Raw genomic sequence first — 23,228 nt, forward strand, 5'->3', positions numbered from 1 at the left:
AATAACCTTAGTAACAGATTCTATAACCCAGTGCTTAATACTGGAAACCATGGATCCATAAAATATGAATTAGCTAATAGAAAGGCTAATAAAAAATGTGCTGTGTCAAGATCACAATAATCAAAGAAAACCTGAGAAATGACTGCAGACTGAAAGAGACTAAAGATACATAATAACTACATGCAACACATAATTCTGAACTAGGTCGTTCTGCTATAATGAAACACTAGTCAGACAGCTCCTGAAAGCTGAATGGGGGTCTAGAATTAGACTATAGTAATGTATGAACACTACTATACTAACTTGTATTGTATTATGTAGGAGAATATGTTGGTTGTACTATGTTGCTTGTGCTGTGATTATGTAGGAGAGTATGTTTGTAGGGTGATGGAGCATCAGGTTAGCATCTTATTTTCAAATGATTCAAGCAGGAAAATTTAATTATTTGTATTGGACTTGCTTTATTATAAGTTGGTGACTGTTGCATGATAAAAAAATTTTACAACCCAGGTAGAAGAAATCGCACAAGTAAAGACACAGAGGTGGAAAAACAGGCTGTCTGTGAAGAAGAGAGAAAAGGGCATATGAAAGGCGATAATGAAAAGTGAAAGTTGGAAAGGTAATCTGAAGCCAAATCATGGAGGAGGCAAATATTTTGTTGATAGTTTTTTTCTAAAACTAGTTACAAATTTAACTTTAAAAGATTCGTGTTTTGTTTCAATAGCAACACAGAATTATCTTACTCTTTCCACATAGTAAAAAGAAAAGTAGTTAATTCACTCAGATTATTTTCCCCTTTATACTTTCATAATATAGGAAGGGGTACCAAAGAAGAATTACAGGAGTTGCTGGGTTCTGGCCTCACAATCAAACAATATTATAGCTCATTTATTAATCTGAATAAGTTTCAAAATGCGCGTACACATCGCTCACACACTTTGGTCAATCGCTGTCAAATAAATATAAATCCAGATCTCCTAAAATATTTTTTCTTAGAAATTCTTTGACTAAATGGAATTAAAATGGCATTAAAAAGTATAACTAATACCTTCCACTAGATAGTGAACTCTCTTTCTCAATGTTCTTTAACTTGAGGCGTCAAGCTTAGAACTTAGGTGCTTTATTTTCTTTCCTGAGAAATACAGACAACGAAGCTGTGGAAGACCCAACTCATACTAAGAATACCTCCCCAGCATAGTATAGGCTCACTAGGGTACTAAAAGAAGAGTGACAAAGACAAAGCCAAGTCAGTCTAAGGATGAGAAATGAATAAAAGAGGAAAGGGTACAAAGAATTCAGGAATGAACATGGATGGTTTTTTCTTTTTAATCCCGCTAGTAGCCAGCAGTAAATTTCTCCTTTAACATTTTATAGCCCATGTTAAGTAGAAATTAGTTTAGAGAAACTGCTACTGGCATCACACAATAGCTATTTATAAGTAAGCAAAAAGGAGTGCAATTAAAAAGGAAATGACATGGAAAAAAAATCATGTTTAGAAAAGCATATAAAGAAGCTGGTATATTACATAAAAGGGAAACAATTATCAATATAATTACCATTCCTCAGCACAGGAAATTTACCTCAGGGGCAATGTGAAACAAATAAGATGATAAATATTAGCAACTTTGGGAACCCTAGATGTATAAATACCTAATAATCCCAATATTGCTGAGTTTCCATAGTTTGAAAGCATGCAGCTGCAATCTCAATACATTCTCTCATACTGTCGCCTATAATATCAATTTATAGTCTCGATTCCTAATTTCTAGATCCAGTAAGATTCCCTCTTTCAGCACAAGAAAAAAATGTTATAAGTTTATAAAACAGAATTAAGGCCACAGATAATGTATTAATGACAATGTGCAATACATGAAAGTTATATTACAAACAATAAAGCAGAATTTAGACTGGCTTTAATAAACAAAATAAAAATCAACAAACTGGTATGAAACAATGTGGTGTGAAAACTCAAGAATAAAATTAATCTCGGATGTTTCACTATTAGCTATAACAAACACAGCTAAGTGATGTCCATGTACTGTTATTCTGGTGGTCTTACTATGTAAATAACTTATTTATTTTATGAATTCCTGGCATAAACATTTTAGTATACCAGCTACGTGAGGGTAATCATAAACAAGCACTCGAGATCGTTTTTATTCTAACATAATAAAAATAAGCTTCCACAAAAACTATTTTAAATTTAGGTATCACTATTGCAAAGCTATGAACTGTGTCAGTGCTCAACAGTTTAAGTGAAGAAGAAAAAAACAACTATCAAAATAGAAGAAAGTAATGAGAAACCTCAAGTTTTATAAAAACATGCAGAGGAAAATCTAAACTCAAATTGCAGATGTTGGGGGTAAAAGATAAAACTTAGGAATTTACCTTGAGCTCCCAGTGATTGAATTTCCAACCTGGAGAATAATTATCTCGTAAATCAGCTCTAACGCGGATGTTAACACTGAGTAACCGCCTTCGATAATCATTGCATTTTGCAATCAGCGCTTCTTTGTCTTCTTCAGAAAGTGCATTGGTAATGCCACAAGGAATAATCACCACCTAGAATCCAGCACAATGTCCCAAATGTATGCAAAGAAACAGATACAGAAGTAATGAGCTCTCAGAAGTCGAAACCTACCAGTGGCTATATTGTTAACACAAATCAGCTGTGTGATTTCTAATCTTATACATAATGTCTACTAATTACCTGCAAATCACTTACCCGTGCTAAATGCATTTTCATCTGACCTACTATATTTCACTTAATCTATTTTTCATATGTGTGTGTGTATATATATATATATATATATATATATTTTTTTTTTTTTTCCCCCCAGCCTCTCAAGTAGCTGGGACTATCAGTGTATGCCACCACACCTGGCTAATTTTTTGTAGACTAGATTTTGCCATGTTGCCCAGGCTTAGTCTCAAACTCCTGGGCTCAAGCAATCTGCCTGCCTTGGCGTCCCACAGTGCTGGGATTACAGGCGTGAGCCTGCATGCCCAGCTTATTTAACATATTATAAACCGTTTTTAAAAAATGACTTCTAAAAATGTTTATATAAGTAGCTTAAAAATTAAAAGAGTAAGAAACAATAAATAAATAATACACACAGTTACAAAACACTAGGGTCCAGACTGCATTCCACGTTGTTTTTATTATCAGAGAAATCTGCCTGAATGATATTCAGAAAATCACCCTTTCAAATTTCCTTTAGTAAATATGGCTTGTATTTTATAAAATGAATGATAAACAGGAATATTTTCCTTACCTGAACACACGCTACACGGGGTGGTAATACTAAACCCATGTTGTCCCCATGAACCATGGTCATAACACCAATAGTTCGAGTTGTCAGGCCCCAGGAGTTTTGATAGGCAAATTGCTTCTCTCCTGGTGTCTTTGGATCTTCAAAAACGATTTCAAACATTTTGGAAAAATTCTGGCCCAAATGATGTGATGTTCCTCCCTAAAATAGAGAGAGAAAAATAAGCTTCATTTTTAATAACCTATTATGCCCTTGAAAATGATTACTATAAGATCACATGCTTTAAAATGGCACTACACTTTTTTTCTCCCTTTTTTTACATTAAATAAGGTTTTTAATTATAAGCATAATTACCATAATAAGAGATTAAGATTAGTCAAAAAATACTATTTACAAGCATTTTGCTCTGGGCAGCCCCTTTTATAGCAGTAATTTTACCTACAACAGTTAAAAAGGAATTCATATTTTAGTAGTAATTCAGGATACATACTATGACTTAACGAACCATGGAGACAGAGGAATGGGATAGATTTGTTTGAAATTATTATATGAAAGTACATGAAACACTTATTTTTTAAAAGAGTCTACTTCTGTGATGACAGAAGAAATTATTGGATCTGTCCATGGACTGTGCTTACAGTGACCTACGAATCCTGTGTGGCAGTTTGATACCTGGATAGCTCTTCCACTAGCAGATATAAATGCTTCTATTGTAGTTGTATAGTCTCCTCCTGCAAATTTTTCCTTTTCCGTCTTTCTTCCTTTTACAACAGGAATTGCCAGGAGTTCTTCATATACCTGAGCATATAAGTCAAGTATCTGCAAGACCTGTAACATTTCAAATGTAAATGCGTTCAAATTTAGGGTACATTTATTCATTAAGATCTATAAAACTGCACTACTTAAGACTAATTGTGTGGGAAAAGCAATCTGAACAATAAAAACCTCTTTTTATGAAAAGGTTAAAGCAGCCAGTGTGAACTTATTAAGAAAGATATTCAATGAAGCAATGTAAAAAGAAGTCAAATAACTTTTTAAAATGTATATATAAGTTTAGAATATGAGAAAATAAATGTTAAGAAAGATATACAGTATCAAAATGCAAATTTCCTGAAAAATAATTTTTTCTACACATTAAAGTCCAGAAGTATTTTCACCTAAAAATTTAAAAGAGCCTATTTCCTTAATAATAACATTCCAATAAGCAGTTACTTAAATCCATGAACATTTGAATTAATTTGATTTTGCTTTTAACAGGTGTTACATACATTTTAAATAACAAAATTGCAGAACCTGAACAAAAATAATGGAACATAGTTAATATGGAAAATAACTTTTTATACCTCTTCCGCTGCCTCTTCCATGGTAGCAAAAGCACTGTGCCCTTCCTGCCAAAGAAATTCACGAGTACGTAGGAAAGGCTGAGGGTGCTTGAATTCCCAACGCTGGAAGAGGCAAGAAAACAATTTAGTCATTATAAAGAGCTTTTCAATTTTTTTTTTGGAGACAGGGTCTTGCTCTGTCCCCCAGGCTGGAGTGCAGCGGTGCAATCATGACTCACTGAAACCTCTGCCTCCCAGGCTCAAATGATCCTTCTACCTTAGCCTCCCAAGTAGCTGGGCTACAGGTGCACGCCAATGCAACTGGCTAATTTTTGCATTTTTAGTAGAGATGTGGTTTTGCCATGTTGCCCAGGCTGGTCTCAAAATCCTGGGCTCAAGTGATCTGTCCGCTCGACCTCCCAAAGTGCTGGGATTATGAGCATGAGCTGCCACGCCCAGCCACTTTCCAATTTTTATTACCATTTTATATAATAAGTAATCAAAAATTACAATTTATCTTAAACACTTCAAAAACAGTTCCATACTCCCAATCCTTTGAAAATAAAAACAAAATGTGCTTTAAAAAAAAAAAAAAAAGAACATGAATAATAATAGAATACAAGAGGGGGTGAATACCTACCACCACATTGCACCACTGATTGAGCTTGATGGGCAGGTCTCTGTGTGACTGTACCCATTTTGCATATGCAGGATACATTACTGAAAGACACGGGAAAATAGAGACAGTCATTTAAGGCTTTATTTCTCCTTTAGGGATGTAACAGCTAAACCAGCAAGATAATTAATAGGAATTAAAATGTAATAAATAAATTTGAAAAATAAAATGTATGTGTGTAAATATATTTCCAATGTTTATAATAAGTGAATAGTATTATCTATTTCATGAAGTGTATTACTCAAGGATACAAATCTAAACTTGATCATATTTTACATTCTTCACATAACAGTTAATGTACTTTGACGGTTCTCACATTTTGTTTTTAAAAACACAAATAAAGGTCATGTTCTATGTTAAGTTCTCTGCATTCATTGACCTGTTCAATTCTCACATTCAACCCACAATAAGGTATCATAATCTCAGTTTTAAAGACGTGGAAAGCTGAGTTTATAGAAGCTAAACAATTTGCTGAATCCAGCAGTTATGTATGAGAAGCAGAATTAATTTATATCTGATGCACCTATTCAGAGTATGAAAGCTCCAATGAAGTGCAAAGTGAAGATACCTGTCTTAGAACAGCCTGCTCATGATCTATAATTAGTAAACCAAAACAAACAAAACTTTGCCAAATAGTCTGAGAGAAAAAAACTGGTATCACAATATTAATAATGTATTATACAGAAGTATCACTAGAAATATCAATAAGAACAGACAATCCTGAACTCTACAGATGAATGATCACTTTAAAAGACACTGTAAAGCCCAAAACCTCAAGTTTTCCAACAGCATTTCCATTTACCATACGTAATTTCAGAAAAATCATTTAATCTTTCAGAGACTTTTCTCTACCTGCAAAATAGAAATCACAGTAACTTTCCCTGCCTTCCTCACAACACTGTTTTAAGAATAACACGAGATGATGTAAAAGTACTTAGCAACCTATGAACACCCTACATGAATGCAAACTTAAATGTATTATTAAAATTTAAAAATAATTATGGCATAAAAATTGTATTTGCAATATTATAATCAATTCCAACAATAAAAATTATTCTAAGAATAAAACTCCTTGAAAAGTCCTAAAAATTTACAGCATAAAAATGAGTATTTAAATTAAAAATCCTATAATTTAATGATAAAGAGCTCTACAATGAATATTAGAGAATAAAACTCTAGACGACTTAAGTTTGCATTCAATCTTCATCAACACTTATGAAATGTTATATTGTCAACAGAGATTATACCTATCACAAAGCAAAAGCTGAGACTCAACTCTAGAAGCTGTCTCTAATGTTCAGCGAGCATTCTCCTGCACTCCAATGCCTATTCTCACCTGTTTCACTAGTAGGACGAATGGCAATTGGTTCTGCCAGCTCGGTTTTGCCAGATCTTGTAACCCAAGCAACCTAGTAAGAAAAAATCATTTTCATAACATTTTTTTTTTCAACAGCATTTTGGAGCAACAGTACAAATGCAGGCAAATTTCCTCTGTTTTAATTTTTGCTATATCAATTTAGGCAAGTTAAAATAGTCGCTGCTGTTCACTGTGAGGAAAGGTACGCACTTACTGACCTTCTAAATATTAAAAGTCAGTTAATTAATGTAACAAAATCATTACTTGCTATAAAGGTAGAAACAGAACTTTTTAACAAAAATGGCTTTATATTTTTCAAAATTGGTTGTTAAAAGTTGAAAATATATTTTCCAGTTTGTCAGAGAACATTGAAAAAAATAAAAAAGCAAGCTCACTTACCTCTGGGGCAAAGTCAGCAATATGAGTCTTCTCTTTCTCTAATGCACTTTGAGACACAAACATGGGGAAGTAGCAGTTTTCAACACCAAGTTTCTTGATCTCAGCATCAAAAAAGTCCTTGATGGCTTCCCAAATGGCATAGGCCCAGGGACGAAGAATATAACAGCCACTTACGTCATGGTATTCAATCATTTCTGACTTTGTGATGACCTTTTTAAAAGAAAAATAGTCTTTAAAGCTTACATTGAACCAAAATTCTAGTATAAGTGGCAAGAGTATGATAACCAAAATTCAAATCTGGAGGCTTCTACTGTTGATACATCCCCTTAATGTGGGAGGAGGTCATAATGGAAGTAAAACACACCTGACTATACTGAAAAACAACATATAACAGGGTTCCAAACTCTCCATAAAACTTGAATTCCACTGGGCATTGTGGCTTAGGCCTGTAATCCCAGGACTTTGGGAAGCCAAGGTGGGTGGATTGCCCGAGGTCAGGAGTTCGAGACCAGCCTGACCAATATGGTGAAACCCAGTCTCTACTAAAACTACAAAAATTAGCCGGGCATGGTGGCGTGTGCCTGTAGTCCCAGGTACTCAGGAGGCTAAGGCAGGAGAATTGCTTGAACCCAGGAGGCGGAGGTTGCAGTGAGCCAAGATCGCACCACTGCACACCAGCCTAGGCAACAGACTGATACTCCCATCTCAAAAAAAAAAACAAAAAAACCTGAATTCCAATCCTGCCTCTGCTATTGACTGTATCTTTGTGGCTTTGAATTAATCCCTTTATCTCACCTAAAAAAAAAAAATCAATCACTATCTCATGGTACTACTTTTCAATTCAAGACTTTATGTTAACATGTTGAAAAATAGTGTCATGTTAAATGACTACACTGTGTATTATTAAAGGCATTATACAACATTATTACTATTGCCTTTGTGCCCGTATTTTAGAATCTGAACATAAAAAGCAGCCATTGAGAGACTTAAAATATAAAAATCAACTGAATGCATACTCACCTGAGAATACCAATCAGCAAGATTTTCTTCTTTTTTTGCCTCAAGACCCAACCTGCAGATATGAAAAGTAAAAGATAAATATCTTCATTCAGCAACTGCTTTTAGGTTGAATAAAAATAAACCTCTAAAGTTCAAAATAGATTAGTCTTTCTTCAGTATGAGTTATTTCTGTATTTGTAACTCTTCTATATTCATTCCCAAGATAACGTTGTTGTTTTCTTGTTTTGTTTTTGAGACAGGGTCTTACTCTGTCACCCAGGCTGGAGCGCAATGGTGTGATCCTGTCTCACTGCAACCTCGGACCCCTCAGCTCAAGAGATTCTCTTGCCTCAGCCTCCCCAGTAGCTAGGACTACAAGTGCATACAACATCTGGCTTATTTTTTTATTTTTATTTTTTGGTAGAGGCAGGGTCTCGCTATGTTGCCCAGGCCAGTCTTGAACTCCTGGCCTCATGCAATCCTCCTGTTCTGGCCTCCCAGAGTGCTGGGATTACAGGCATGAGCCACCATGCCTAGCCCCTAAGATAATGTTTTTAACCTAAAAAAACAGTAGAAATGCTGGGCACAGTGGCTCATGCCTGTAATCCCACCACTTTGGGAGGCCAAGGCAGGCAGATCACCTGAGGTCAGGAGTTTGCGACCAGCCTGACCAACATGGAGAAACCCTGTCTCTACTAAAAACAAAATGAGCCAGGCGTGGTGGCGCATGCTTGTAATCCCAGCTACTCGGGAGGCTGAGGCAGGAGAATGAATCGCTTGAACCTGGGAGGTAAAGGCTGCAGTGAGCCGAGATTGTGCCATTGCACTCCAGCCTGGGCAACAAAAGTGAAACTCCATCTCAAAAGAAAAAAAAAAAGAAACAAAAACAGCAGAGACATCTCTTAAAAAGTTGAGAGATATTGTCCACAAAATCTAGGAAAGCCAAATGTAACAAAAGCTATGATTCTATGCAGACATCTCTTTTACAAGGTTCTTTTTAAGGCAATGTATTTATAATAGAGACACAGCCTGTTCACACCTATTCTCCCACTAAAAAAGAAGAATCTTATGCCAGTTAAAATTATAGTAAGATCACTGTTTCACTGAAAGTAACACCTAAAAAGTAATAAAAACAATGGCTATAAATACACACACATATATGTGTGTACTGATGTGTGCATATTAGCCAAATTTATGTAAGTTTTTCTTTTTCTTTTTTTGAAACAGTCTCACCCCATCGCCCAGGCTGGAGTGCACTGGTGCGATCTCGACTCACTGCAACCTCCACCTCCCAGGTTTAAGCGATTCTCATGCCTCAGCCCCCCTCCCCCACCCGAGTAGCTGGGATTACAGGTGTGTGCCACCATTCCTGGTTAATTTTTTTGTATTTTTAGTAGAGACGGAGCTTTGACATGTTGGCCAGGCTGGTCTCAAACTCCTGACCTCAAGCGATCCACCCACCCCAGCCTCCCAAAGTGCTGGCATTACAGGTGTGAACCACCGCGCCTGGCCTCAAGTTTTTCTTTTAACTAGAATAAAAGTTGCAGAGATAGATGCTTGTAAAATAAACTAGGTCTCCAATAAAAAACTATTTCAGACAATAATCATTTTGTTGAAATATCAACAATTATTCAGGATAGAGATGGTCTCTTTTTGGAGTTTAGAAACAAGGTTTTACTGGCTAAAAATTTTAATGTATTTGCATTTGCATTCTCCATTGTTTCACTATGACATACCTCAACAAAATAACTCTGTGAAACCTAGCACTTTCACAGGCACTAAGAAAGTAAAAGGTGAGAAGTTCTACATTCTCTTCTACCCGCTATAACTCTGGTTATTCAGTTTAATAGTCAAAAGGAAAAATAACTGTTGCATTCTCTTGTTTAAAGAGACATTGTGTATATGACATGAGAGCTAAGGGGCAGCAAAATTTGATACTCAGCTAAACAAATTTAAAACCAAAGTATCTCAGTAACAGCTTTTTCTTCTTATTAAGCCATTAAGGGAAACCCATCACAAAGTTCACTGTAATTGTGGAAACAGACAAAAAATTACAATCATGTGTCACTTAATGACATGAATACATTTTGAGAAATACGCTGTTAGGTGATTTCATCATTGTGCAAACATCATAGCTTGTACTTACACAAACCTAGATGATATACGTATATTTTTATATGGAAAACCAAGTATCCCAGCAACATTACTGAATATCAATAATTTCCCCCACTTGATCTGCAATGCCAATATCAAGTGCCATATATCAGGTTTCCATACATGCTCCATTATAATCTTATGGACCAATGTCATATATGTAGTCCACTGTTGACTGACACATCATTATGTGGTGTATGACTGTACATTATTTATACAGATTGGAAGATCCTTAAAGAGCCCTCTATCCAACCGTTTTGTCTTTAGTCAGTTTTGTCTTATATTTAAACTATCAATTTTTAAATTGAGAATGAAGCTCTCACTTAGTCCCCACAAAAGATCTTCATTTGAAAAAAATCTGCTTAAGGTGCAAAACAATGTGTATAATTAGGCTACCAATCATGTTTAAAAAGGAGGAGAGAAAATACGTGTGTGTGTGTGTGTGTGTGTGTGTGTGTGTGTGTATCTGTATTTACTTGAATAATAAATGAAAATCGCTCAACAGATACAGAAGAAACTGTTAACAGTGGCTACCGACTGATTACAGTGGTGGGGAAACCGGAAAGATGGGAAACACGCACAGGAACTTCTTATATTCTGAGATTCTTGAACCAAACAAATGTGTTACCTATTTTTAAAACTAAATGGAAAATCAATAAATGCTATCTGCTGACATTGTAGCTTTAGCGTTCTCTAACTTAATGTGATGGTTAAACCAGTCAAAATTTGTTTTAAAAACTATTAAGAGTTGAATTCATTCACTGCTTTGCTTCAAATGAAGTTTCTGCAATTCATTACCTGGTCTGTTTCTTAGGCCCCTGCCCTTCTCCTGCTCCACTTGATGAGAGCCCACCTCCTTGGTTTTTAGAAGGGTCTTTCCTTTGGCCATCATTTTGTTTCTGAGGCTTATTCTGCTTTTCAGATTTATTTTCTTTTTCTTTCTTCTTCTTATCTTTGTCCTCAGCTCCAGTGGCCGACACAGGCTTATACTCTACTCCTATCAAAGACTTGTACTGTGCCTTTAGCTGAAGGAGTTCTTGAACAGCTATATCTACTTGATCCTTTAGTTTAACAAAAGAGGAAAAAGAGAAGACAGTATTTAACTCAAGTCATTGTCTAAGCACACTTAAACAAATACAATGCTCAAAGCTTTCTTTTTTCCCCCAATATCAGATGGGGAATGTGCCCAGGTGGTGATAAGGTTTGAGGGAGGCATATCTCACATATGAGTGTGAAAACCCAACCATCACACTTAGGAACTACAAAAGGATCTGTCCAAAGTTTAAAAGTAGATCTGCAAACACAATTAAAGACAGGGGTTTGGGGACAGAGGGGTTTGGGGTAGGTGTTACACCAACTATTGAAATTATAAAGATTATGATAAACAGGGACAGAATTGTGCAAAACTGTGACTGGAAAATAGCACAGTCTATAACTGCATTATCTAAATAGTAGTCATGTGGCTGAATTTAATTTAAAGTAAATAAAATTAAAAATTCACTTCCTCAATCACCACAATCACATTTCAAATGCTCAATAGCCATATGTGGCTAATGACTACTGTATTAGACAATATTGTTATAGCATATTTCCATCACTGCAGAAAGTTCTACTAGAAAGCACTGGTATCTAACATGTATTCCATAGGAATCTAAGTTAAGAGCCATTAAATTACATAAGTTGAACATTTCACAATTATAAAGATGAGATAACAGTTATCAAGTTCTAATAAAGTTAAATTTCAAAACTACAACTGTCTTCCGCTCATGTGAATCTGTACAGAAAAACCTACTCCTAAAAAGATAACAGAATTCACACTTACAGAACTAGCACAAACTACTAAGAGCTCAAAATAAAACCTACTATTTCAGTTTGACAGAGCTTTAGAAGAAAGAATGAAAAACAAGGTAAATATTAAGGGCCTTCAATGGGTGAGCACTGTGCCAGGGTCTAGGTCACTATTCTGGATCTTACAGATTGGAGGGAAACAAACAATTTAACAATTAAAATACAGTCTGTTTAAGTACTATGTCAGTGATGGGCAGTGTCATATGAAAACATCCAGTCAAATCTAGTTGGCGTAAGAAACAATCAACAAAGTTTCTCTAAAAGGCAAGGTAAGAGAATTAAGAACTGAAATATGAGTAGAAGCTAGCCAGATTTGATGGGGCAGAAAACACTTGAGGCAAAGACAATACCCTGAAACATAAAAAACAAAAGCATAGAAACAAAATAACACACTAACCTTAGGGGCTTTTTCAGTTTTAAGTTTCCGAACTACTTCTCCTTGAGAAGCTACTTTGTCAAAAAGTACTTTCGCTTCAGGTGTTTCTAAACCAGCAGGTTCAGAATTTCTGGTTGGGCTTGAATCCGAACTTTGAGATAATGGGGGCTGACCAGATATGTACTCCTTCCCAGTTTTTTCTTTATACTGAGCTTTCAGGGACAGTAAGCATTCTACAGCTTCATTTATTTTAGCCTAAAATAAAAGAGAGAAAGAGATATTTATAAAACTTTGGAAATTTCTGGAAATTTCAATGCCATTTAAAAATCTTTAATTATCAGCAAATCATTCCCATAAGTTAATCATGGGGAAACCTATGTTAAATCATCAGCCTAAAATAAGTGATAAAGCTAAATTAAAAACATAAATTATATATAAGCTGAAGAAATAAACAAAAATACAATTCAACATACAACAGTGTAACTTTCTATTTTACTTAAGTAAACAGACAAATAATAGAACATCTAAGTAAACTGTCAGTGTCAAGACCTAGGTCTATAAATAGTGAAGTCAGAATTCACAAAATCAGAACAAAGATCAGATCAATGGCTTTGCCTATACAAACCTTACTTTCCACAGCTTATTAAACAGAAATTAAATACAACTTTGGGAAAAAAAAGGAAGTTTGGGTCCAACTAATGAATAGTTATATCAATTTTACAAACTGACAATGAGATGAGAAAGCATGTTGAAGTTTTTAGACACTTACCTATATATTTTAATCTCTGATACTTCAACATAATAATAAAAAAGAATGATATACTCAGCCCCACCGAGACACTTGTGACTCTCTAGCAGAGAATGACAGCAACACAGGCAAAGGGCCCAAGCTGGACACCTTACCTGAAATGGTGCTACTATCTCACCACAAACCAGTGTACCACTGGGAACTTGGAGGTATCAATCAAAATAGATAGGAAAAGTGTCTCCAAATCACCCTATCCAATTTTTACTGCTACATTCGAATAATGCTCCAGATAGCTAAATGAAACCAGGCAGAAGCCATGAAGAATACTCAAATGGGCATCAGAGGAATGCAGGATACCAGTGGTAGACCTTCAAAAAATTTGCATCTATGAGGCAGCAAAGCACATTTCCTTGTCCAGCTACTTTATAACGTTTTCTGCCTATTAGAGTGTCATACCAGGTACCACACAAAGGTAGTAAAATTAAGAGAAAATGTACAAAGAGAAGATGAGAGTAGATTGTCTGATTTGTACTCCTGTTGTGTCTCTTGTTTATTCTGTTTTTAGGAAAGAGTTTTCACAGCAGAAACTACTTTATCTCAAGAAAAAGGGCCAAGTTAATCAGATATATGAGAATCAAGGGGGAAAAAAAGGGAAATTTCCACCAGCTAAAATAAAAATGGAAAAGAAGGAACTTCCCTGCAACTATTTCTAGAAAAAGATGACTATTTGAAAGAAGCTCCATTTTACACTATAAGCAGGTATTCATTAGAGCTTAAAGTCAGATGGCACTTCTCACACGGAAAAAAAAAAAAAACCCCGTTCGCCAAGATTATAATTTGAAACGTTATAAAGGAGAAAAGTAAGGTGAGCAAACCACTCTGTTATTCAATGAGATACCCTTAATAAAGCTATATATTCATATATTTCCCCTCCCATTAGGAAATGGAATATTCTAGATAACTAAGTAAATTACTCAGGTTATTTTTCCAAAAAGAGTAAAATTATACTAATCACCACTATGCAATCTTCCCTGATGACTTAGAAGGTACCTAAAGATTCTTGAGAGAATTTGAATTATAATATGAAAAGTATCATTATCATTTTATGGCATATTTAGTCTGTGCCAGACACTACACTAAGTGCTTTACATGTTATTTTATTTAACTCTCAAAACAACCCTTAGAGAAGTTGTCAAGTTTAGAAAGATTAAGTTCCTTCCCCAGAGTTACACAATAAGTAGTAGAGCTAGTATTTGAATCTCGGGTTTATTCCAGAGGCTGTGATCTTGACCACTACGGTTTGCTAAGGATTACAGAAAACAATGATCTAAATGTGCATTTTAATCCTAGTAACATGCTAGGAAAACTGCTTTTTGAAAGAGATGTTTGACTATTACTTTGAATTTGTCTCTTAGAATACACAATGAAGAACAGATGGGTGGAGAACAAATTATCTCTTAATATACTAGTTTTCTGGATCAAAAGGCATTTACAAAGAGAAATTGGGTGGTATACTATGATTTAGTACAATATCATACAACAGCAGAAGCTGAGAGAGCATTGCTAGTAGATTTTAAGTTGTTAGTGGACAAAGACTGTTTTAAACTTACCTAACGTATGCCAATACAAACAGAAAAGGTTTTCAGCAAATAATTGCTGATGTGGATTAATGAGAAAAGAAACAACCTATACAAAAGACTTTGGTAAAGGTTTAAGATGGGAATTGGAAATAAGTAAAAGTGATGCTAATGTTATGACTAAAAACTGGAAAGTTAAATAAAATGGAGAAAATGGACAATTTTTTTTATTACATTCTGATTACATTCAGAATGAGTACTCAAACAGCTATTTTTTCAGCAGCCACTAGATGGAAACATTTCTCCATGGGGAAAGGAGTGACCTTAAAAAAAAAAAAAAAAAAAAAAAAACCTGGAACATTATCCATTTGAAATACTAGAACCTTTCAAAATAGCCTGGATATCTCGATTCTAAATGAAAAAACTTTTTTCAAAAAATACTTTTTTCAGACTTGTTTTTTCCAATTTTATTACCACTCACCTTTGCTCCTTACTAGCATATCTAAGAGAACTATATCTACACACATTGGTAATGATGACTCCTGAAAGCAGAGATTCTCACTTGGTTGGGAGGGGGATGAATGAAAGGTAATCAGAACAGAAAATCCTTCCAAGTGAGTGAGGGAAGAGAGTGATGATGCTTGTATTATATTTTTTAAAGTCTGCTAGGAGACTTAGTAAACTAAAAGTTCACAGGTTGCAAAGAGAGGCATTTTAAGAAAATAATTAACCAGTTGTGCATAGCTAAATACCTACACCTGTAAGGAATAACCGATTACTGAAACCTGATTCTAGGAGCCAATACAGCACAGGGTAGAGCCCAGATCCTGACATCAAACCTAAATTAGAACACAACACCTGTTCTCCTGCTTATCAACTGGGCTGATTCGTTTACCTAAATCACAATTTACCTGCTATTTTTCTCTGATACAAATCAATTAACACAAATTCTGAAGATTTTCCAGAAGATCCCCAAGCTGATGTAAGTCTTGTGAAGTATCCTGAACCATAATCTGATGTAAGATGTATTTATATTTGTTTAGATCAAAATCAATTTTGCATTAAGTACTAAATAGATATAGCTGGAATTCACTACACACATCCCAAATAAGAATTACAAACAACATCAAGAAAAAGATAGGCTTTTTTCTGGTTTCCTTCCCTGCAACATTTATCTTTTGGCCTGAGACATCTTAAAGCTATCTGGGGTGAGAGTGCAGGGTGGTGGCTTCCTAGAACAACCTGCTTAATGGACAAAAGGGTACAGGGATGTATGTCCTTTCCTGATAAACTGTGGTTTGGGTTTTAAAAAACAATAACATTGGTGTAAAAAATAAAAGAGCAAAGATTGGCAAGATGAATTATTGGGGACATAAAACACAAGGTGCCGTGAATTAAAATGCTGCAACTACAGAAGCAAATGGTGATTCAACTCCCCTCCACATAGACTGGGTATGGCATAAAGAGAGAACATTAGTGACAAAACAATTGTGAATTATTTTTATTTAATAATCATTTTTGTTGTTACTTGATTTTTAAACAACTGTTAACTACAATGGTTCTCAAAACTCTTTCTTCCATGGAGGGATCAGCAAACTTTTTCTATAAAGGGCTATATAATAAATATTTTAGACTATGTGAGTCTTGGTTGCAACTATTCAACTCTAACTGTAGCAAGAAAACAGCCATAGACAATATGTACACCATGAGTGTGGCTGTATTCCAATAAAACTTCATTTACAGGCCGGGTGTGGTGGCTCACGCCTGTAATCCCAGCACTTTGGGAGGCCGAGGCGGGTGGATCACCTGAGGTCAGGGGTTCGAGACCAGCCTAACATGGTGAAACCCTGTCTCTACTAAAAACAAAATACAAAATTAGCCGGGTGTCGTGGCACGCGCCTGTAATCCCAGCTACTTGGGAGGCTGAGGCAGCAGAATTGCTTGAACCCAGGAGGCGGAGGCGCCAAGATCTCACCATTGCACTCCAGCCTGGGTGACAGAGCAAGACTCCGTCTCAAAAAAAAAATTCATTTACAAAGAACAGGCGTGCGGCCAGGCCCAGCAGCTCACACCAGTAATCCCAACACTTTGAGAGGTCAAGGAGGGCGGACAGCTTGAGTATAGAAGTTCAAGACCAGCCTTCTTAACACGGTGAAACCCCGTCTCTACGAGCAATACAAAAATTAGCCAGGCATACTGGCATGTGCCTGTACTTCCAGCTACTTAGGAGACTGAGATGAGAGGATTGCTTGGGAGTTCGAGGCTGCAGTGAACCATGATCAAGCCACTGCACTCCAGCCTGGGCAACAGAGCAAGACCCTGTCTCAAAAAAAAAAAAAAAACTGTTTTAAAGAGCTTTAGTTTTTAAAGTAACTTAGTATTCAGTGTTATTATATCTTTGGTGTATTCTCTGTTATGCACCTCACACTACACCAACTTGATCCATTATTTTATGCAGCAACCTACTGAGCAGGAGAAAAAGAATAAGAAGAGCAAAAGATGGTAGACTTGATGGACTTCAAGTTTTTATTACTTGCCCGTCTTTTTGCTTATACTTTGCCTTTACACTTAAAAGTTCTTTCATAGAAGCATCTATCTGATCCTGAAGCAGGAAAGAGAAGATTAAAAACAAAACAAAAAACAGAGCAAGAAGTCTAGTTGAAGCTGGTAACCTAAAACTTCAGCTGGTCACCTTCCTTACCATTTAACATGACATAGTAAAATAACTACCTTTGTAGAAAACTGAATAGTTAAGAAGCTTAGGCAAATTATTAATGTAAAACAAGCACAGACTTGCTAAATAATGATAAGCTAGTAAAACTATAACTCTCTAGCACTTTCAATGGAGTACCCCACTGTCACCACCTCTCAAGGTAAATAACATGGGAATCGGTCAATATTTTAATCTAGGCTTTGCAAATTTCAGGAAGTTACTTTCATATTCAGTTTCTCCTCTGTTGCTATAACAAGCAAATAGAAAAAGTAGCATTCTTTGAATATTTTTGTACATGGCTCTTGGGAGGACTAAAAAACGTATAGTACACAGTGCCAGATGCAGGCTAAATGCGTTCCATTCCTAGTAACTGGGTTCGTTCTTTAGAAGAGAAAAAACATTTACTACTATTAGCATTCGGAGAAAAAATATACGCAGTACAGCAGGTCCTTGAATAACATTGTTTTGTTTGATGTCATTTCATCATAACGTTTTAGAGGAAAAAAACGTGATTCCCAGCCGAAGCCACTGTCTGTGTGGAGCATGTGCATTCTCCCCATGTCTGTGTGAGTTTTCTCTGGGAACTCCAGTTTCATTCCACATCCCAAAGCTGCACACATTAGGTGAACTGGTGAGTCTAAATGCTCCCGCTCTGAGTGTCGGTGTGTGTGAGTGTGCCCTGCAATGGAATGATGTCTTATCCAGGGCTGGTTCCTGCCTTGAGCCCTGAGCTACAAGGATGGGCTCTGGCCACCCAAAACCCTGAACTAGAATAAATGGGTAAATAATTATCTTGTCTTTATTCATCTTTTTTAAATGTATATACAGCTCACATTTGTTTCAATTAGAAGTGTTTGGGTCTTTATTAGAGGTCTGTGTAATGCAAAAATAATTTTAAAAAGAAAAGACAAAATATTAAAAAAGAAAAAGAAAAATGAAGACAACAACAACAATAAAAAAACACAAGAAGTTTGTGTAATGCGATGTTTTTGAGATCAGAAATATGCCGTGGTAACTTCTTTTTTTTTTTTTTTTTTTTTTTGAGATAGAGTCTTGCTGTTGCCCAGGCTGGAGTACAGTGGCACAACATCTCAGCTCACTCCAAGCTTTCCCTCCCGGGTTCATGCCATTCTCCTGCCTCAGTCTCCCAAGTAGCTGGGACTACAGGCACCCGCCACCACACCCAGCTAATTTTTTGCATTTTTAGTAGAGACAGGGTTTCACTGTGTTAGCAAGGATGGTCTCGATCTCCTGACCTTATGATCTGCCCACCTCGGCCTCCCAAAGTGCTGGGATTACAGGCGTGAGCCACCGCACCTGGCCTACTTAATTTCTTGTTTATCTCAATTAGCCTATTGTTGTTATACACCATTTTGCTTAAAGTCTCAGTTTCCAAGAACCTATGAACAATATTAAAACTTACTATATTTTGAAACATAGACATGGTATACAGTAGGCATTCAATAAATGTAAGTCAGACTAAACTGAAGTCAGATTTATTTCAGTATCACATTTATTAGTATTAAAATACCTAATAAAAGTACCTGCCCAATTACCAAAGAAATTTAGATCTTTTTACCTTAAGCTGACTTTTCATAACCTCAACAGTGTTATTTTATGAAAGCATGATGTAACCCATTAACCCAAAAGGATGGGTGATGGATTCATAGTTGACTGTCACTCCAACTACAACGGTTGCTTCTGTTACTATTCCACCCATAATTAAGCTGACCAAAAATTGGCACAGAATCTCAATATATTCTACTTATACAATGAATAAATTTGAAGACCAAAGCCCTTCTCTTCAAATTACACCTAGAAAGGAGGGCATATTTAGTGTCCAACAGATACAGTGCAAAATGCTCCCAACCTCCCCATGAGGTAAGAAACATCTGGAATTTATATCCTAAACTCATACATCCAGCAGCATTTATTCCTCGAAGCAAAGCTGTTTTAGATAATCATGGTTCTGCGGGATCTCAACAGGCTATTTAGGCTGCTGCAAAAGTAACTGTGGTTTCTGCCATTAAAAGCAACGGTAAGAACCGCAATTACTTTTGCACCGACCTAATAAAGGATTTCTCAACAGTTCACAATGGAGAGACAGAAAAATATTAACTCCTGGGGCAAGACCTCAAAATGTGAGGTCAAATATTCATGAATGAAAGTATCTTAGGTGGCAGGGTTTCATGTCAGATGCCAGCAACTTGTTGGTAAGGTGAGGAACTTACTGAATTCTCCAGCCTGAGCCTAGGACCCTGACAGGACAACAGATCTGACATTTTAGAACAAATCCCCTTCCCGCCACATAAGTCAAGCCTAGTGGTGTACCATACCTCTCTGTGTATGTGCCACAGCCTAAATTCTACAATTTTTGGCAGCTCATCAGGGGCTGAATTGTTTTTCGTTGCAGTACTATTTATCTGATCATGTCTTAAACTATGCTGCTGTTTGAGTAGAACTACTACCTTCATTATTAAATACGATCTTTCACAGTCTATACAGATGCCATTCCCTTTGTCTCTTACCTACATCAAGTAAGCCCATTTCACACTAGGTGCCACACCTACTTGGCTAAATGTTTTGCCTAAGGACATACTGAAACAAGAATATAATTTATACTTCAGTCAAAATGTCATATAATTTGAAGGCTCTGCTATGAAAAGCTGGAGATAATCACAGGTCAAAAAGCTCTTGACAATCCATTTGTTATTCCTTGAATACACCTTGTACCTCCTGACCTCTACCTCTGCTGGTACTGTCCTCTACACCAGGAGTTCTCAAAGCATGGTCCCTGGGATAGTAGCATCTGCATCACCTGAGAAACTTTTTAGAAATGCATATTCTCCACGTGCTCTGAATCTACTGCAGAAGAAAGTCAAGGGGCAGGGCCTAGCAATCCATGTTTTAGCAAGCCAGTAATTCTGGTGTACAGTAAAGCTTGAGAACCATGGTTCCACACTTAAAGAGTGCCTTGTTGTGATCTTTGTTCCCCCATAATGGCTGCTTCTACTTCAGGATGATTTTAAATATCCTTTATAAATGGTTTCCACCTTTGTTGCCACTTAAGAACACAAACCCTTTACATAGCAACTTATACATATCACAAAGGATTACAGTCACATCACATAAGAGTACACTGAGTCTGTATGTTTCCTTCCCCAGTAAGTCACCCCTCCACTAGATTATGAGCTTCTTATATATATTTTCAGAGCTTGGCACATAGCAGGTATCAATCAATGTTGATTATTACATCAAAATATGAGCAGTCGATGTTTTATAAGAAGATGAGACTACCCTAAGCAGTTTGAATTCACACACTTACTGAAAATGTGGTCTTGACTTTCTCTAACATACTGACCTTAGGGGCTTTTTCAGCTTTTAGCTTACGAACCACCTCCCCTTGTGCAGCAACTTCATCATACAGAGGTTTACTTTCCAGAATACTTGCTGAGGAATTAGAAGAAGTATTCTGTCCTATTTCAGCAGGAGGGTTTCCAGGTTTATATTCCTGGCCAGTTTTCTCCTTATATTCAGCTTTCAAAGACAAAAGCTGTTTTACAGCTGCATCTACATCTTCCTTTGGCGCTTTCTTGGCTTTTAATTCACGAACCACATCTCCTTGAACAGCCACTCTATTGTAAAGGACCAAGGAATCCTCAGATGTAGTACAATTATTATTCAGAGAAGGTGTTGGTCTTTCCTTAAAAGGAGCAGAGGTCTACCAAGAGAGAAAACCAAAAGTAAAATAATTCATATTAAATGTTTTCCCACAAAATTATTTCAAACTGATTGTTTTATAATGTTTCCAATTAAAAACAGAAACTTTAAACTTCAATCCCTTAAAAAGCTTAAATGAATAATCTCCTAAGTATTTATCCTAATGAAAAATGACAGGCGTAAACAAAGATAGAGGTACCTACATACTCACTGAAGCATTTTTACTATAGTAAAAACCTGAAAATACCCTAAATCTTTGTCATTAGGAGACTAAAGAAATTATAACATATCCATCAAATTTGAGAATAAATCACTGCTCTACCACATACTCACTGTGCAACTTTGAGTTATGTTAAGCTGTTTCCTTACTATAAAAGGGGGATAACCATATTTAACCCATCAAGTTGATGGGAAAATAAAAAGTAATCTATGTAAAGCCCTTAGTCACAAAGGCTGAGAAAAAGTGAGTATCAATAAGCATTAGGTATCACTATTAATTTTTTTAGAGAGGAAATACATCTAGATTGTTGATAAGGCAAGAGCTCCATCAAACTCTGTGATATAATTGTAACTCATTGTTGTGGAACAGTTTCATTTGTGTAAAATTATAAATTTACAGGTATCTATTTGTGTATAAAATCTAGAGCTATGTTCACTAAAATCAACCCTGAAGAGTGAATAAAGATACTATTTTTACTCATGCTTTCTGCTGCCTAGACTGCATTCTTCCCTACTGAAACCCTTCTAACATTAAAACCCAGCTCACATTATACCTTTCTTTCAGCTTTTTTCTTTTAAATGATCTGCCACTTAATTTTTCAGAATAATCTTATCCACATTCACAGAGTCTTATGTATAAATTCCAAAAATTTTCATCTCTATTCCAGAATTCTGTCCTGATCCCAGACCCAGCATTTTCAACGTCTTCAAGACATCTTTACCTAGACACTTAACAGGCATCTCAAGCAGTATCAGAGTTGCATTTTACATAGGCGTTAGGCTCTCAAAGTGGGCATGTCAGTAAAAAAAACCCATCGCTCAAAATTCCTTCCCCATAATTCCTTAAATCACTCATATTTATTTTTAGTGAGATTCTATATATACACTCAAACACTAATATGCATATATAAATGCATATACATTAAATAAATAATACAATTCATGTAGCCACCCTGTATCAAAAATATATATTTGTTCAGCTACATCTTTTTTTTTTTTTTTTTTGAGACAGTGTCTCGCTCTGCCGCCAGGCTGGAGTCCAGTGGTGTGATCTCAGCTCACTGCAACCTCCGCCTCCCGGGTTCAAGTGATTACTGTTCCTCAACCTCCCAAGTAGCTGGGATTACAGGCCTGCACCACCACACCCAGCTAATTTTTATATTTTTAGTACAGACAGGGTTTCACCATGTTGGCCAGGATGGTCTCAATCTCCTGGCCTCGTGATCTGTCCGCCTCGGCCTCCCAAAGTGCTGGGATTACAGGCTTAAGCCACTGCGCCTGGCCTGTTCTGCTACATTTAATTTGCAACATAAATCATCTCATTCATGGTTAGTAAACAGGGGAACATATGAGTGTAACACCAAAAAAAAAAAAAAAAAAAAAAAATCACACTGCCTTGTGTGTGATTTTTTCCCTGTGTATTCCAGTTTTATGTCAAATAAAGAAGCATGCAGGAACAAGCTTTTCATAATTAAAGAGAAAATTTTAGAAATACATTGACAATCTGAAGAAAAACCAAAAAACCTTTCGTATAAGTGCCTTCCTTTAATGAGGATGATGCTTAAAAAATATTTTTTACCATAACATTAAGCCCTGGATGAGAATTTAATTTTGATAGTATCAGCCTCTATTGGAGACAAATATCCTCAAAGATCTACACATCACAGGGAAAAGCATTATTATCCTTCAGGTTTAAAGCTGCAAAGGATCTCTGACTGCAAAGTTGGGTATAAGTGGCAGTCAACTGTACCTGAATATTGAATTTCTATTCAAAAGTGTGCAGGTTTCAAAGCATGTCCACAAATTTTCTGACTTTCCTCCCACCAAGAAGGGGGATCTCTGTGCACT

The 23,228-nt window shown here is 36.1% G+C and overlaps 1 protein-coding gene and 1 non-coding gene across 3 annotated transcripts in view; both read right to left on the reverse strand.

Annotated features, from left to right (window-relative positions):
- Positions 1-23,228, reverse strand: part of EPRS1 (glutamyl-prolyl-tRNA synthetase 1) — a 78,658-nt gene that overhangs the window by 7,539 nt on the left and 47,891 nt on the right. For both annotated transcript variants that reach the window (XM_019030661.4, XM_019030660.4), the window contains 11 exons: positions 20,803-21,162; positions 12,425-12,658; positions 10,978-11,240; positions 8,047-8,098; positions 7,027-7,236; positions 6,607-6,679; positions 5,235-5,314; positions 4,616-4,717; positions 3,945-4,100; positions 3,276-3,473; positions 2,389-2,562 (listed from right to left, as the gene is read on the reverse strand). In XM_019030661.4, the coding sequence (XP_018886206.4) occupies positions 2,389-2,562; positions 3,276-3,473; positions 3,945-4,100; positions 4,616-4,717; positions 5,235-5,314; positions 6,607-6,679; positions 7,027-7,236; positions 8,047-8,098; positions 10,978-11,240; positions 12,425-12,658; positions 20,803-21,162 (1,902 nt within the window). The remainder of the gene's footprint in view (positions 1-2,388; positions 2,563-3,275; positions 3,474-3,944; positions 4,101-4,615; positions 4,718-5,234; positions 5,315-6,606; positions 6,680-7,026; positions 7,237-8,046; positions 8,099-10,977; positions 11,241-12,424; positions 12,659-20,802; positions 21,163-23,228) is intronic.
- Positions 11,347-11,450, reverse strand: LOC115932408 (small nucleolar RNA U13). Its single transcript, XR_004068692.1, has one exon. It is a non-coding gene; the product is annotated as a small nucleolar RNA U13 (small nucleolar RNA).

Source organism: Gorilla gorilla, chromosome 1 (assembly GCF_029281585.2).
Source record: "Gorilla gorilla gorilla isolate KB3781 chromosome 1, NHGRI_mGorGor1-v2.1_pri, whole genome shotgun sequence".
NCBI classification, from domain to species: domain Eukaryota; kingdom Metazoa; phylum Chordata; class Mammalia; order Primates; family Hominidae; genus Gorilla; species Gorilla gorilla.